The 17,679-nt window shown below is 43.8% G+C and overlaps 1 protein-coding gene across 2 annotated transcripts in view; it reads right to left on the bottom strand.

The window, feature by feature from the left end:
• Positions 1 to 1,975: 1,975 nt before the first annotated feature.
• Positions 1,976 to 17,679, bottom strand: part of tram1 (translocation associated membrane protein 1) — a 44,696-nt gene continuing 28,992 nt past the window's right edge. For both annotated transcript variants that reach the window (XM_036945675.2, XM_036945676.2), the window contains exons 8-11: positions 16,866 to 16,970; positions 6,014 to 6,157; positions 2,914 to 3,068; positions 1,976 to 2,501 (exon numbers count right to left, since the gene is read on the bottom strand). In XM_036945675.2, the coding sequence (XP_036801570.2) occupies positions 2,431 to 2,501; positions 2,914 to 3,068; positions 6,014 to 6,157; positions 16,866 to 16,970 (475 nt within the window). In that variant the 3' untranslated portion in view covers positions 1,976 to 2,430. The remainder of the gene's footprint in view (positions 2,502 to 2,913; positions 3,069 to 6,013; positions 6,158 to 16,865; positions 16,971 to 17,679) is intronic.

The following is a 17,679-nucleotide window of genomic DNA, read 5'->3' as shown; positions in this document are numbered from 1 at the left end:
TGCGACTCAAATGGGACCCTGTTCCCTATGTAGTACCCTAATTTTGACCACGGCCATACATCTCTGGTCAATAGTGGAGCACTATGTAGGGAATAGGGTGCCATTTGAGAAGCACACAAACTGGTAGGTTAAAGCAATACGGTGGAACCAATGAAACCCATCCATTCCAATCAACCAATGAAACCCATCCATTCCAATCAACCAATTAAACCCATCCATTCCAATCAACCAATTAAACCCATCCATTCCAATCAACCAATTAAACCCATCCATTCCGATCAACCAATTAAACCCATCCATTCCAATCAACCAATTAAACCCATCCATTCCAATCAACCAATTAAACCCATCCATTCCAATCAACCAATTAAACCCATCCATTCCAATCAACCAATTAAACCCCATCCATTCCAATCAACCAATTAAACCCATCCATTCCAATCAACCAATTAAACCCATCCATTCCAATCAACCAATTAAACCCATCCATTCCAATCAACCAATTAAACCCATCCATTCCAATCAACCAACCAATTAAACCCATCCATTCCAATCAACCAATTAAACCCATCCATTCCAATCAACCAATTAAACCCCATCCATTCCAATCAACCAATTAAACCCATCCATTCCAATCAACCAATTAAACCCCATCCATTCCAATCAACCAATTAAACCCATCCATTCCAATCAACCAATTAAACCCATCCATTCCAATCAACCAACCAATTAAACCCATCCATTCCAATCAACCAATTAAACCCATCCATTCCAAATCAACCAATTAAACCCCATCCATTCCAATCAACCAATTAAACCCATCCATTCCAATCAACCAATTAAACCCCATCCATTCCAATCAACCAATTAAACCCATCCATTCCAATCAACCAATTAAACCCATCCATTCCAATCAACCAATTAAACCCATCCATTCCAATCAACCAATTAAACCCATCCATTCCAATCAACCAATTAAACCCATCCATTCCAATCAACCAATTAAACCCCATCCATTCCAATCAACCAATTAAACCCATCCATTCCAATCAACCAATTAAACCCATCCATTCCAATCAACCAATTAAACCCATCCATTCCAATCAACCAATTAAACCCATCCATTCCAATCAACCAACCAATTAAACCCATCCATTCCAATCAACCAATTAAACCCATCCATTCCAATCAACCAATTAAACCCCATCCATTCCAATCAACCAATTAAACCCATCCATTCCAATCAACCAATTAAACCCCATCCATTCCAATCAACCAATTAAACCCATCCATTCCAATCAACCAATTAAACCCATCCATTCCAATCAACCAACCAATTAAACCCATCCATTCCAATCAACCAATTAAACCCATCCATTCCAAATCAACCAATTAAACCCCATCCATTCCAATCAACCAATTAAACCCATCCATTCCAATCAACCAATTAAACCCCATCCATTCCAATCAACCAATTAAACCCATCCATTCCAATCAACCAATTAAACCCATCCATTCCAATCAACCAATTAAACCCATCCATTCCAATCAACCAATTAAACCCATCCATTCCAATCAACCAATTAAACCCATCCATTCCAACCAACCAATTAAACCCATCCAATCCAATCAACCAATTAAACCTATCCATTCTAGAAACGTGCCTGTGTTGATGAAAAAAAGAAAGAAGAAAGCCCCCCACAAAAAAAAAAAAAAACAGGAAATGAGGTCATTTAAAAATAGGTCAGCAGGTGCATTTCTCCTCAGGCGGTTCCAAATAAATGGGACTGAATCAAGAAGACCTTTTGTTAAACAAACAGCACATGTCACAGGATACAGTCTGATAAATAACATCTCTGGCTTGGGGGGGGGGGGGGTGTACTGAGATACTGAGTTTATATCATTCCTGACATTTTAAATCTGCACATCCTGTACAGTCTATGAATAGGCACTTCTAAATAAGTTCTTTGTTCGATTTGTTCTTTCATGGTTTCCTTTCGCTGTAATAATGACACAGCAGTGTCACAATGATTCTGGGAATGGTCAGCACTGGAGATTGGCAACAAGCAGATGAGGCCAAGATGCATTCTGGATCTTGTAGTCCTGTTGGAAGGAGTTGTCCTCCTTTAGTAGCTGTCGTAGATGAACAGTCCCAAATGAAACCCCCTTGAGTGGATCTGAGATGATGATATGACAGGTGTAATCAATATGGGCTTAGTACAACTCGGCTCTCTTGATATTCTAGGTGGAAGTTTCACCACATTGCTTGAATCAATCATTTCCTCTTAGCTCTCTACAAGGGTCTAGGGATGGATTTGGGATTGGGCCATAGGCCGCATACAGAGCAGTGGAATGAGAAGGCTGGATGCTGCCTGAAGGGGATTGGTTGGAGGAACTGAGAAGGGGGTGGGGGGGGGGGGGGGGGGTAGTTTACGAAGACTTCTCTTTCTTTGCTCTCGGCGAATCGGCTCCGTTGGAACTCACTCCGTTCACTCCATTGGCTGCCAAGGACAGAGGATGAAGTCAATGTTCTTGGAGCAAACAACAGATGAAGAAAACGAAACATAAAGCCAAACTACCCAGCTCTACTTGCAGTATTAACGCCAGTTTTAACCCTAACAAACATATTCAAGGGGCGGCAGGTAGCCTAGTGGTTAGAGCTTTGGACTAGTAACCGAAAGGTTGCTAGATTGAATCCCCCGAGCTGACAAGGTAAACATCTGTCGTTCTACCCCAGAACAAGGCAGTTAACCCACTGTTCCCCGGTAGGCTGTCATTGTAAATAAGAATTTGTTCTTAACTGACTTGACTGATTAAATAAAAATTCTAGATGGATCCCGATTAAAAAGCAGTCAACTTAAAAGCAGAGAAAGAACAAGACGTGTTTTAACTTAAGACAACATCGTGACTCACCTTTGTCTTTCTTGGACTTGGTCTTGGGAGCTTGGAGCTTCTTGGGTTTCACGGGCTGGACCTGGGCCTGCTCTCTCCACCTCCTGAGCTGGAAGTTGATGAATTTCCACATCATGAAGGCCTGAGTCACACAGATGGTAGCCAGCACAGTGATCCTGTGGACAGAAGACTGTAGTTAGACACAGCGATCCTGAGAAGAGACAGTAGTTAGACTCAGCGATCCTGGGAAGATCAGAGACAGTAGTTAGACGCGGCGATCCTGGGAAGATCAGAGACAGTAGTTAGACACGGCGATCCTGGGAAGAGAAGAGACAGTAGTTAGACAGCGATCCTGGGAAGAGACGGTAGTTAGATACAGCGATCCTGGGAAGAGAAGAGACAGTAGTTAGACACAGCGATCCTGGGAAGAGACGGTAGTTAGATACAGCGATCCTGGGAAGAGAAGAGACAGTAGTTAGACACAGCGATCCTGGGAAGAGACGGTAGTTAGATACAGCGATCCTGGGAAGAGAAGAGACAGTAGTTAGACACAGCGATCCTGGGAAGAGACGGTAGTTAGATACAGCGATCCTGGGAAGAGAAGAGACAGTAGTTAGACACAGCGATCCTGAGAGGAGAAGAGACAGTAGTTAGACACAGCGATCCTGGGAAGAGAAGAGACAGTAGTTAGACACAGCGATCCTGAGAGGAGAAGAGACAGTAGTTAGACACAGCGATCCTGGGAAGAGAAGAGACAGTAGTTAGACACAGCGATCCTGAGAAGAGACTGTAGTTAGACTCATCGATCCTGAGAGGAGAAGAGACAGTAGTTAGACACAGCGATCCTGAGAGGAGAAGAGACAGTAGTTAGACACAGCGATCCTGAGAGGAGAAGAGACTGTAGTTAGACACAGCGATTCTGAGAGGAGAAGAGACAGTAGTTAGACACAGCGATCCTGAGAGGAGAAGAGACAGTAGTTAGACACAGCGATCCTGAGAGGAGAAGAGACTGTAGTTAGACTCATCGATCCTGAGAGGAGAAGAGACAGTAGTTAGACACAGCGATCCTGAGAGGAGAAGAGACAGTAGTTAGACACAGCGATCCTGGGAAGAGAAGAGACAGTAGTTAGACACAGCGATCCTGAGAAGAGACTGTAGTTAGACTCATCGATCCTGAGAGGAGAAGAGACAGTAGTTAGACACAGCGATCCTGGGAAGAGAAGAGACAGTAGTTAGACACAGCGATCCTGGGAAGAGAAGAGACAGTAGTTAGACACAGCGATCCTGAGAAGAGACAGTAGTTAGACACAGCGATCCTGAGAAGAGAAGAGACTGTAGTTAGACACAGCGATCCTGAGAGGAGAAGAGACAGTAGTTAGACACAGCGATCCTGGGAAGAGAAGAGACAGTAGTTAGACACAGCGATCCTGAGAAGAGACAGTAGTTAGACACAGCGATCCTGAGAGGAGAAGAGACAGTAGTTAGACACAGCGATCCTGGGAAGAGAAGAGACAGTAGTTAGACACAGCGATCCTGAGAAGAGAAGAGACAGTAGTTAGACACAGCGATCCTGAGAGGAGAAGAGACAGTAGTTAGACACAGCGATCCTGGGAAGAGAAGAGACAGTAGTTAGACACAGCGATCCTGAGAAGAGAAGAGACAGTAGTTAGACACAGCGATCCTGGGAAGAGAAGAGACAGTAGTTAGACACAGCGATCCTGAGAAGAGACAGTAGTTAGACACAGCGATCCTGAGAGGAGAAGAGACAGTAGTTAGACACAGCGATCCTGAGAGGAGAAGAGACAGTAGTTAGACACAGCGATCCTGAGAGGAGAAGAGACAGTAGTTAGACACAGCGATCCTGAGAAGAGACTGTAGTTAGACTCATCGATCCTGAGAGGAGAAGAGACAGTAGTTAGACACAGCGATCCTGAGAGGAGAAGAGACAGTAGTTAGACACAGCGATCCTGGGAAGAGAAGAGACAGTAGTTAGACACAGCGATCCTGAGAAGAGAAGAGACAGTAGTTAGACACAGCGATCCTGAGAGGAGAAGAGACAGTAGTTAGACACAGCGATCCTGGGAAGAGAAGAGACAGTAGTTAGACACAGCGATCCTGAGAAGAGAAGAGACAGTAGTTAGACACAGCGATCCTGGGAAGAGAAGAGACAGTAGTTAGACACAGCGATCCTGAGAAGAGACAGTAGTTAGACACAGCGATCCTGAGAGGAGAAGAGACAGTAGTTAGACACAGCGATCCTGAGAGGAGAAGAGACAGTAGTTAGACACAGCGATCCTGGGAAGAGAAGAGACAGTAGTTAGACACAGCGATCCTGAGAAGAGACTGTAGTTAGACTCATCGATCCTGAGAAGAGAAGAGACTGTAGTTAGACACAGCGATCCTGGGAAGAGACGGTAGTTAGACACAGCGATCCTGAGAAGAGAAGAGACAGTAGTTAGACACAGCGATCCTGGGAAGAGAAGAGACAGTAGTTAGACACAGCGATCCTGAGAAGAGACTGTAGTTAGACACAGCGATCCTGAGAAGAGACTGTAGTTAGACACAGCGATCCTGAGAGGAGAAGAGACAGTAGTTAGACACAGCGATCCTGAGAAGAGACTGTAGTTAGACACAGCGATCCTGAGAAGAGACTGTAGTTAGACACAGCGATCCTGAGAGGAGAAGAGACAGTAGTTAGACACATCGATCCTGAGAAGAGACCATAGTTAGACACCAAATATTACATTTGAGGTAATAGCCAAACTGGCTCCAGACTGTGAGAACACTGTTACAGTCGAAGTGGCTCATTTCTTTACTAGACTGTTCCTAATCCTCTTCTCTCTACCATCTGAAAGGACTTCCTCCCTACTATGGGGCGGCAGAGTAGCCTAGTGGTTAGAGCGTCGGACTAGTAACCGAAAGGTTGCAAGTTCAAACCCCCGAGCTGACAATCTGTCGTTCTGCCCCTGAACAGGCAGTTAAACCACTGTCATTGAAAATAAGAATGTGTTCTTAACTGACTTGCCTAGTTAAATAAAAGGTAAAATAAATAAAACTACAACTAGTAAATTGTCTTTAGTTAAGTTTCAGCCAAGCCACCCCATTACACGCTCTCTCTCACCGAACTATGAGCACATTGAAGTTCCCGTTAGCCAGGTCCAGTCCCTGTTGATCAGCGTTGGACAGGCCGAAGCCCACAGTCAGGACAGACAGGGACAGGGTGAGCAGCCGTCCAAGGACAAACAGCACCGCCCAGATGGAGAACCTTGTAGAGAGACAGACATGACCATTCTTTATCAACACTATTATAACAAGACCTGTAGTAGACCGACTGTCTAATAGATAAACACTATCGTCAAATCAAAGTTTATTTGTCACGTGCGCCGAATACGACAGGTGTAGTAGACCTTACAGTGAAATGCTGAATACAACAGGTGTAGTAGACCTGACAGTGAAATGCTGAATACAACAGGTGTAGTAGACCTGACAGTGAAATGCTGAATACAACAGGTGTAGTAGACCTGACAGTGAAATGCTGAATACAACAGGTGTAGTAGACCTGACAGTGAAATGCCGAATACGACAGGTGTAGTAGACCTTACAGTGAAATGCTGAATACAACAGGTGTAGTAGACCTGACAGTGAAATGCTGAATACAACAGGTGTAGTAGACCTGACAGTGAAATGCTGAATACAACAGGTGTAGTAGACCTTACAGTGAAATGCTGAATACAACAGGTGTAGTAGACCTCACAGTGAAATGCTGAATACAACAGGTGTAGTAGACCTTACAGTGAAATGCTGAATACAACAGGTGTAGTAGACCTTACAGTGAAATGCTGAATACAACAGGTGTAGTAGACCTTACAGTGAAATGCTGAATACAACAGGTGTAGTAGACCTCACAGTGAAATGCTGAACACAACAGGTGTAGTAGACCTTACAGTGAAATGCTGAATACAACAGGTGTAGTAGACCTTACAGTGAAATGCTGAATACAACAGGTGTAGTAGACCTTACAGTGAAATGCTGAATACAACAGGTGTAGTAGACCTCACAGTGAAATGCTGAATACAACAGGTGTAGTAGACCTCACAGTGAAATGCTGAATACAACAGGTGTAGGTAGACCTCACAGTGAAATGCTGAATACAACAGGTGTAGGTAGACCTCACAGTGAAATGCTGAATACAACAGGTGTAGTAGACCTCACAGTGAAATGCTGAATACAACAGGTGTAGTAGACCTTACAGTGAAATGCTGAATACAACAGGTGTAGTAGACCTTACAGTGAAATGCTGAATACAACAGGTGTAGTAGACCTTACAGTGAAATGCTGAATACAACAGGTGTAGTAGACCTTACAGGGAAATGCTGAATACAACAGGTGTAGTAGACCTTACAGTGAAATGCTGAATACAACAGGTGTAGTAGACCTCACAGTGAAATGCTGAATACAACAGGTGTAGTAGACCTTACAGTGAAATGCTGAATACAACAGGTGTAGTAGACCTTACAGTGAAATGCTGAATACAACAGGTGTAGTAGACCTCACAGTGAAATGCTGAATACAACAGGTGTAGTAGACCTTACAGTGAAATGCTGAATACAACAGGTGTAGTAGACCTCACAGTGAAATGCTGAATACAACAGGTGTAGTAGACCTCACAGTGAAATGCTGAATACAACAGGTGTAGTAGACCTCACAGTGAAATGCTGAATACAACAGGTGTAGTAGACCTCACAGTGAAATGCTGAATACAACAGGTGTAGTAGACCTTACAGTGAAATGCTGAATACAACAGGTGTAGTAGACCTTACAGTGAAATGCTGAATACAACAGGTGTAGTAGACCTTACAGTGAAATGCTGAATACAACAGGTGTAGTAGACCTCACAGTGAAATGCTGAACACAACAGGTGTAGTAGACCTTACAGTGAAATGCTGAATACAACAGGTGTAGTAGACCTTACAGTGAAATGCTGAATACAACAGGTGTAGTAGACCTTACAGTGAAATGCTGAATACAACAGGTCTAGTAGACCTTACAGTGAAATGCTGAATACAACAGGTGTAGTAGACCTTACAGTGAAATGCTGAATACAACAGGTGTAGTAGACCTTACAGTGAAATGCTGAATACAACAGGTGTAGTAGACCTTACAGTGAAATGCTGAATACAACAGGTGTAGTAGACCTTACAGTGAAATGCTGAATACAACAGGTGTAGTAGACCTCACAGTGAAATGCTGAATACAACAGGTGTAGTAGACCTCACAGTGAAATGCTGAATACAACAGGTGTAGTAGACCTTACAGTGAAATGCTGAATACAACAGGTGTAGTAGACCTTACAGTGAAATGCTGAATACAACAGGTGTAGTAGACCTCACAGTGAAATGCTGAATACAACAGGTGTAGTAGACCTCACAGTGAAATGCTGAATACAACAGGTGTAGTAGACCTCACAGTGAAATGCTGAATACAACAGGTGTAGTAGACCTTACAGTGAAATGCTGAATACAACAGGTGTAGTAGACCTTACAGTGAAATGCTGAATACAACAGGTGTAGTAGACCTCACAGTGAAATGCTGAATACAACAGGTGTAGTAGACCTTACAGTGAAATGCTGAATACAACAGGTGTAGTAGACCTCACAGTGAAATGCTGAATACAACAGGTGTAGTAGACCTCACAGTGAAATGCTGAATACAACAGGTGTAGTAGACCTCACAGTGAAATGCTGAATACAACAGGTGTAGTAGACCTCACAGTGAAATGCTGAATACAACAGGTGTAGTAGACCTTACAGTGAAATGCTGAATACAACAGGTGTAGTAGACCTTACAGTGAAATGCTGAATACAACAGGTGTAGTAGACCTTACAGTGAAATGCTGAATACAACAGGTGTAGTAGACCTCACAGTGAAATGCTGAACACAACAGGTGTAGTAGACCTTACAGTGAAATGCTGAATACAACAGGTGTAGTAGACCTTACAGTGAAATGCTGAATACAACAGGTGTAGTAGACCTTACAGTGAAATGCTGAATACAACAGGTGTAGTAGACCTCACAGTGAAATGCTGAATACAACAGGTGTAGTAGACCTCACAGTGAAATGCTGAATACAACAGGTGTAGTAGACCTCACAGTGAAATGCTGAATACAACAGGTGTAGTAGACCTTACAGTGAAATGCTGAATACAACAGGTGTAGTAGACCTTACAGTGAAATGCTGAATACAACAGGTGTAGTAGACCTCACAGTGAAATGCTGAATACAAAAGGTGTAGTAGACCTTACAGTGAAATGCTGAATACAACAGGTGTAGTAGACATCACAGTGAAATGCTGAATACAACAGGTGTAGTAGACCTCACAGTGAAATGCTGAATACAACAGGTGTAGTAGACCTCACAGTGAAATGCTGAATACAACAGGTGTAGTAGACCTCACAGTGAAATGCTGAATACAACAGGTGTAGTAGACCTTACAGTGAAATGCTGAATACAACAGGTGTAGTAGACCTCACAGTGAAATGCTGAATACAACAGGTGTAGTAGACCTTATAGTGAAATGCTGAATACAACAGGTGTAGTAGACCTCACAGTGAAATGCTGAATACAACAGGTGTAGTAGACCTTACAGTGAAATGCTGAATACAACAGGTGTAGTAGACCTTACAGTGAAATGCTGAATACAACAGGTGTAGTAGACCTTACAGTGAAATGCTGAATACAACAGGTGTAGTAGACCTTACAGTGAAATGCTGAATACAACAGGTGTAGTAGACCTCACAGTGAAATGCTGAATACAACAGGTGTAGTAGACCTTACAGTGAAATGCTGAATACAACAGGTGTAGTAGACCTTACAGTGAAATGCTGAATACAACAGGTGTAGTAGACCTCACAGTGAAATGCTGAATACAACAGGTGTAGTAGACCTTACAGTGAAATGCTGAATACAACAGGTGTAGTAGACCTTACAGTGAAATGCTGAATACAACAGGTGTAGTAGACCTTACAGTGAAATGCTGAATACAACAGGTGTAGTAGACCTCACAGTGAAATGCTGAACACAACAGGTGTAGTAGACCTTACAGTGAAATGCTGAATACAACAGGTGTAGTAGACCTTACAGTGAAATGCTGAATACAACAGGTGTAGTAGACCTTACAGTGAAATGCTGAATACAACAGGTGTAGTAGACCTTACAGTGAAATGCTGAATACAACAGGTGTAGTAGACCTTACAGTGAAATGCTGAATACAACAGGTGTAGTAGACCTTACAGTGAAATGCTGAATACAACAGGTGTAGTAGACCTTACAGGGAAATGCTGAATACAACAGGTGTAGTAGACCTTACAGTGAAATGCTGAATACAACAGGTGTAGTAGACCTCACAGTGAAATGCTGAATACAACAGGTGTAGTAGACCTTACAGTGAAATGCTGAATACAACAGGTGTAGTAGACCTCACAGTGAAATGCTGAATACAACAGGTGTAGTAGACCTTACAGTGAAATGCTGAATACAACAGGTGTAGTAGACCTCACAGTGAAATGCTGAATACAACAGGTGTAGTAGACCTCACAGTGAAATGCTGAATACAACAGGTGTAGTAGACCTCACAGTGAAATGCTGAATACAACAGGTGTAGTAGACCTCACAGTGAAATGCTGAATACAACAGGTGTAGTAGACCTTACAGTGAAATGCTGAATACAACAGGTGTAGTAGACCTTACAGTGAAATGCTGAATACAACAGGTGTAGTAGACCTTACAGTGAAATGCTGAATACAACAGGTGTAGTAGACCTCACAGTGAAATGCTGAACACAACAGGTGTAGTAGACCTTACAGTGAAATGCTGAATACAACAGGTGTAGTAGACCTTACAGTGAAATGCTGAATACAACAGGTGTAGTAGACCTTACAGTGAAATGCTGAATACAACAGGTCTAGTAGACCTTACAGTGAAATGCTGAATACAACAGGTGTAGTAGACCTTACAGTGAAATGCTGAATACAACAGGTGTAGTAGACCTTACAGTGAAATGCTGAATACAACAGGTGTAGTAGACCTTACAGTGAAATGCTGAATACAACAGGTGTAGTAGACCTTACAGTGAAATGCTGAATACAACAGGTGTAGTAGACCTCACAGTGAAATGCTGAATACAACAGGTGTAGTAGACCTCACAGTGAAATGCTGAATACAACAGGTGTAGTAGACCTTACAGTGAAATGCTGAATACAACAGGTGTAGTAGACCTTACAGTGAAATGCTGAATACAACAGGTGTAGTAGACCTCACAGTGAAATGCTGAATACAACAGGTGTAGTAGACCTCACAGTGAAATGCTGAATACAACAGGTGTAGTAGACCTCACAGTGAAATGCTGAATACAACAGGTGTAGTAGACCTTACAGTGAAATGCTGAATACAACAGGTGTAGTAGACCTTACAGTGAAATGCTGAATACAACAGGTGTAGTAGACCTCACAGTGAAATGCTGAATACAACAGGTGTAGTAGACCTTACAGTGAAATGCTGAATACAACAGGTGTAGTAGACCTCACAGTGAAATGCTGAATACAACAGGTGTAGTAGACCTCACAGTGAAATGCTGAATACAACAGGTGTAGTAGACCTCACAGTGAAATGCTGAATACAACAGGTGTAGTAGACCTCACAGTGAAATGCTGAATACAACAGGTGTAGTAGACCTTACAGTGAAATGCTGAATACAACAGGTGTAGTAGACCTTACAGTGAAATGCTGAATACAACAGGTGTAGTAGACCTTACAGTGAAATGCTGAATACAACAGGTGTAGTAGACCTCACAGTGAAATGCTGAACACAACAGGTGTAGTAGACCTTACAGTGAAATGCTGAATACAACAGGTGTAGTAGACCTTACAGTGAAATGCTGAATACAACAGGTGTAGTAGACCTTACAGTGAAATGCTGAATACAACAGGTGTAGTAGACCTCACAGTGAAATGCTGAATACAACAGGTGTAGTAGACCTCACAGTGAAATGCTGAATACAACAGGTGTAGTAGACCTCACAGTGAAATGCTGAATACAACAGGTGTAGTAGACCTTACAGTGAAATGCTGAATACAACAGGTGTAGTAGACCTTACAGTGAAATGCTGAATACAACAGGTGTAGTAGACCTCACAGTGAAATGCTGAATACAACAGGTGTAGTAGACCTTACAGTGAAATGCTGAATACAACAGGTGTAGTAGACCTCACAGTGAAATGCTGAATACAACAGGTGTAGTAGACCTCACAGTGAAATGCTGAATACAACAGGTGTAGTAGACCTCACAGTGAAATGCTGAATACAACAGGTGTAGTAGACCTCACAGTGAAATGCTGAATACAACAGGTGTAGTAGACCTTACAGTGAAATGCTGAATACAACAGGTGTAGTAGACCTCACAGTGAAATGCTGAATACAACAGGTGTAGTAGACCTTATAGTGAAATGCTGAATACAACAGGTGTAGTAGACCTCACAGTGAAATGCTGAATACAACAGGTGTAGTAGACCTTACAGTGAAATGCTGAATACAACAGGTGTAGTAGACCTTACAGTGAAATGCTGAATACAACAGGTGTAGTAGACCTTACAGTGAAATGCTGAATACAACAGGTGTAGTAGACCTTACAGTGAAATGCTGAATACAACAGGTGTAGTAGACCTCACAGTGAAATGCTGAATACAACAGGTGTAGTAGACCTTACAGTGAAATGCTGAATACAACAGGTGTAGTAGACCTTACAGTGAAATGCTGAATACAACAGGTGTAGTAGACCTCACAGTGAAATGCTGAATACAACAGGTGTAGTAGACCTTACAGTGAAATGCTGAATACAACAGGTGTAGTAGACCTTACAGTGAAATGCTGAATACAACAGGTGTAGTAGACCTTACAGTGAAATGCTGAATACAACAGGTGTAGTAGACCTCACAGTGAAATGCTGAACACAACAGGTGTAGTAGACCTTACAGTGAAATGCTGAATACAACAGGTGTAGTAGACCTTACAGTGAAATGCTGAATACAACAGGTGTAGTAGACCTTACAGTGAAATGCTGAATACAACAGGTGTAGTAGACCTCACAGTGAAATGCTGAATACAACAGGTGTAGTAGACCTCACAGTGAAATGCTGAATACAACAGGTGTAGTAGACCTCACAGTGAAATGCTGAATACAACAGGTGTAGTAGACCTTACAGTGAAATGCTGAATACAACAGGTGTAGTAGACCTTACAGTGAAATGCTGAATACAACAGGTGTAGTAGACCTCACAGTGAAATGCTGAATACAACAGGTGTAGTAGACCTTACAGTGAAATGCTGAATACAACAGGTGTAGTAGACCTCACAGTGAAATGCTGAATACAACAGGTGTAGTAGACCTCACAGTGAAATGCTGAATACAACAGGTGTAGTAGACCTCACAGTGAAATGCTGAATACAACAGGTGTAGTAGACCTCACAGTGAAATGCTGAATACAACAGGTGTAGTAGACCTTACAGTGAAATGCTGAATACAACAGGTGTAGTAGACCTCACAGTGAAATGCTGAATACAACAGGTGTAGTAGACCTTACAGTGAAATGCTGAATACAACAGGTGTAGTAGACCTTACAGTGAAATGCTGAATACAACAGGTGTAGTAGACCTCACAGTGAAATACTGAATACAACAGGTGTAGTAGACCTTACAGTGAAATGCTGAATACAACAGGTGTAGTAGACCTCACAGTGAAATACTGAATACAACAGGTGTAGTAGACCTCACAGTGAAATACTGAATACAACAGGTGTAGTAGACCTCACAGTGAAATGCTGAATACAACAGGTGTAGTAGACCTCACAGTGAAATGCTGAATACAACAGGTGTAGTAGACCTTATAGTGAAATGCTGAATACAACAGGTGTAGTAGACCTCACAGTGAAATGCTGAATACAACAGGTGTAGTAGACCTTACAGTGAAATGCTGAATACAACAGGTGTAGTAGACCTCACAGTGAAATACTGAATACAACAGGTGTAGGTAGACCTCACAGTGAAATGCTGAATACAACAGGTGTAGTAGACCTCACAGTGAAATGCTGAATACAACAGGTGTAGTAGACCTCACAGTGAAATGCTGAATACAACAGGTGTAGTAGACCTCACAGTGAAATACTGAATACAACAGGTGTAGTAGACCTCACAGTGAAATGCTGAATACAACAGGTGTAGTAGACCTTACAGTGAAATGCTGAATACAACAGGTGTAGTAGACCTTACAGTGAAATGCTGAATACAACAGGTGTAGTAGACCTCACAGTGAAATACTGAATACAACAGGTGTAGTAGACCTTACAGTGAAATGCTGAATACAACAGGTGTAGTAGACCTCACAGTGAAATGCTGAATACAACAGGTGTAGTAGACCTCACAGTGAAATGCTGAATAAAACAGGTGTAGTAGACCTCACAGTGAAATGCTGAATACAACATGTGTAGTAGACCTCACAGTGAAATGCTGAATACAACAGGTGTAGTAGACCTTATAGTGAAATGCTGAATACAACAGGTGTAGTAGACCTTACAGTGAAATTCTTACTTACAGGCTCTAACCAATGGTGCGGGGAAAAAAGGTGTATGTGTGTGTGTGTGTGTGTGTGTAGGTAAGTAAAGAAATAAAACAACAGTAAAAAGACATTTGAAAAAAGAGTAGCAAGGCTATGTACAGAGACACCTGTTAGTCAGGCTGATTGAGGTAGTATGTACATGTAGGTATGGTTAAAGTGACTATGCATATATGATGAACAGAGAGTAGCAGTAGTGTAAAAGAGGGGTTTGGTGGGTGGTGGGACACAATACAGATAGCCCGGTTAGCCAATGTGCAGGAGCACTGGTTGGTCGGCCCAATTGAGGTAGTATGTACATGAATGTATAGTTAAAGTGACAATGCATATATGATAAACAGAGACTAGCAGTAGCGTAAAAAGAGGGGTTGGGGGGGGGGGGGCACACAATGCAAATAGTCAGGAGTCTTATGGCTTGGAGGTAAAAACTGTTGAGAAGCCTTTTTGTCCTAGATTTGGCACTCCGGTACCACAGGGAACAGTCTGTGACTGGGGTGTTTGACAATTTTTAGGGCCTTCCTCTGACACTGCCTGGTATAGAGGTCCTGGATGGCAGGAAGCTTGGCCCCGGTGATGTACTGGGCCGTTCGTACTACCCTCTGTAGTGCCTTACAGTCGGAGGCCGAGCCGTTGCCATACCAGGCAGTGATGCAACCGGTCAGGATGCTCTCGATGGTGCAGCTGTAGAACCTTTTGAGGATCTCAGGACCCATGACAAATATTTTCAGTCTCCCGAGGGGGGAATAGGCTTTGTCGTGCCCTCTTCACGACTGTCTTGGTGTGTTTAGACCATGTTAGTTTGTTGGTGATGTGGACACCAAGGAACTTGAAGCTCTCAGCCTGCTCCACTACAGCCCCGTCGATGAGAATGGGGGCGTACTCAGTCCTCCTTTTCCTGTAGTCCACAATCATCTCCTTAGTTTTGATCACGTTGAGGGAGAGGTTTTTGTACTGGCATCACATGGTCAGGTCTCTGACCTCGTCCTTATAGGCTGTCTCATCATTGTCGGAGATCAGGCCTACAACTGTTGTGTCATCTGCAAACGTAATGATGGTGTTGGAGTCTTGCAGTCATGAGTGAACAGGGAGTATAGGAGGGGACTGAGCACGCACCCCTGAGGGGCCCCTGTGTTGAGGATCAGCGTGGCTGATGTGTTGTTACCTATCCTTACCACCTGGGGGCGGCCCGTCAGGAAGTCCAGGATCCAGTTGCAGAGGGAGGTGTTTAGTCCCAGGATCCCTAGCTTAGTGATGAGCTTTGAGGGCACTATGGTGTTGAATGCTGAGCTGTAGTCAATGAACAGCATTCTCACATAGGTGTTCCTTTTGTCCAGGTGGGAAAGGGCAGTGTGGAGTGCAATAGAGATTGCATCATCTGTGGATCTGTTAGGGAGGTATGCAAATTGGAGTGGGTCTAGGGTTTCTGGGATAATGGTATCGTTGTGAGCCATGACCAGCCTTTCAAAGCACTTCATGGCTACGGACTTGAGAGCTACAGGTCTGTAGTCATTTAGGCAGGTTACCTTGGTGGTCTTGGGCACAGGGACTATGGTGGTCTGCTTGAAACATGTTGGTATTACAGACTGGGTCAGGGAGAGATTGAAAATGTCAGTGAAGACAGTTGCCAGTTGGTCAGCGCATGCTCTGAGTACATGTCCTGGTAGTCCGTCTGGCCCTGCAGCCTTGTGTATGTTGACCTGTTTACAGGTCTTACTCACGTCCTGGTAGTCCGTCTGGCCCTGCAGCCTTGTGTATGTTGACCTGTTTACAGGTCTTACTCACGTCCTGGTAGTCCGTCTGGCCCTGCAGCCTTGTGTATGTTGACCTGTTTGAAGGTCTTACTCACGTCCTGGTAGTCCGTCTGGCCCTGCAGCCTTGTGTATGTTGACCTGTTTACAGGTCTTACTCACGTCCTGGTAGTCCGTCTGGCCCCTCAGCCTTGTGTATGTTGACCTGTTTGAAGGTCTTACTCACGTCCTGGTAGTCCGTCTGGCCCTGCAGCCTTGTGTATGTTGACCTGTTTAAAGGTCTTACTCACGTCGGCTACGGAGAGAGTGATCACACAGTCTTCCGGAACAGATGATGTCTTAATAGATAAACACTATCATAACACAAGACCTGTAGACTGACTAACATCCTGGTCTAAAATGCCAAGTTGGCTTTATAGGGATATTTTGTTGTCGGGCTTTGAAGTGTGCTGTGTAACCTCAACTCACCCAGTCTCTGTGTGTGTGTGTGTGTGTGTGTGTGTGTGTGTGTGTGTGTGTGTGTGTGTGTGTGTGTTTGTGTGTGTGTGTGTGTGTGTGTTCACCCAGTCTGTCTCTTCTCGTTGCTGAAGTAGACCAAACGGGACACGTGGAAGAGAAGCTCTATGAAGCAGTGCAGCACCAGCAGGACCAGAGCCAGACGATTCAGACTGGAAGACACAAAATGGACGCCGTTAGATCCCTCTGTTACCACAGTAATGACAACTAATTAGACGGTTCGAGTCTCACAGAGAGGTAAGGAAATACTTTGCCTTTCTTTGGCTAGAAAACTGCTATTTTAACCACAAACCCTAGCCTTGCTATGGTGTGTCAATTTCCAAACATCTAATTGTCATATCAAAAAAGAGGAGCCGTGGACAGAGTAGAAATGTAGTCAGCCCTCTGATCCAACCGCCCTGCTGTAGTCAGCCCTCTGATCCAACCGCCCTGCTGTAGTCAGCCCTCTGATCCAACCGCCCTGCTGTAGTCAGCCCTCTGATCCAACCTCCCGGCTGTAGTCAGCCCTCTGTCCCAACCTCCCGGCTGTAGTCAGCCCTCTGTCCCAACCTCCCGGCTGTAGTCAGCCCTCTGATCCAACCGCCCTGCTGTAGTCAGCCCTCTGATCCAACCTCCCGGCTGTAGTCAGCCCCCTGATCCAACCTCCCGGCTGTAGTCAGCCCCCTGATCCAACCGCCCTGCTGTAGTCAGCCCCCTGATCCAACCGCCCTGCTGTAGTCAGCCCCCTGATCCAACCGCCCTGCTGTAGTCAGCCCCCTGATCCAACCTCCCGGCTGTAGTCAGCCCTCTGTCCCAACCTCCCGGCTGTAGTCAGCCCTCTGATCCAACCGCCCTGCTGTAGTCAGCCCTCTGTCCCAACCT

This window comes from Oncorhynchus mykiss, chromosome 15, assembly GCF_057628025.1.
Source record: "Oncorhynchus mykiss isolate SJ-2025 chromosome 15, ASM5762802v1, whole genome shotgun sequence".
In the NCBI taxonomy this organism is placed as follows: Eukaryota; Metazoa; Chordata; class Actinopteri; order Salmoniformes; family Salmonidae; genus Oncorhynchus; species Oncorhynchus mykiss.
This window is presented reverse-complemented; position numbering and strand designations above follow the sequence as displayed.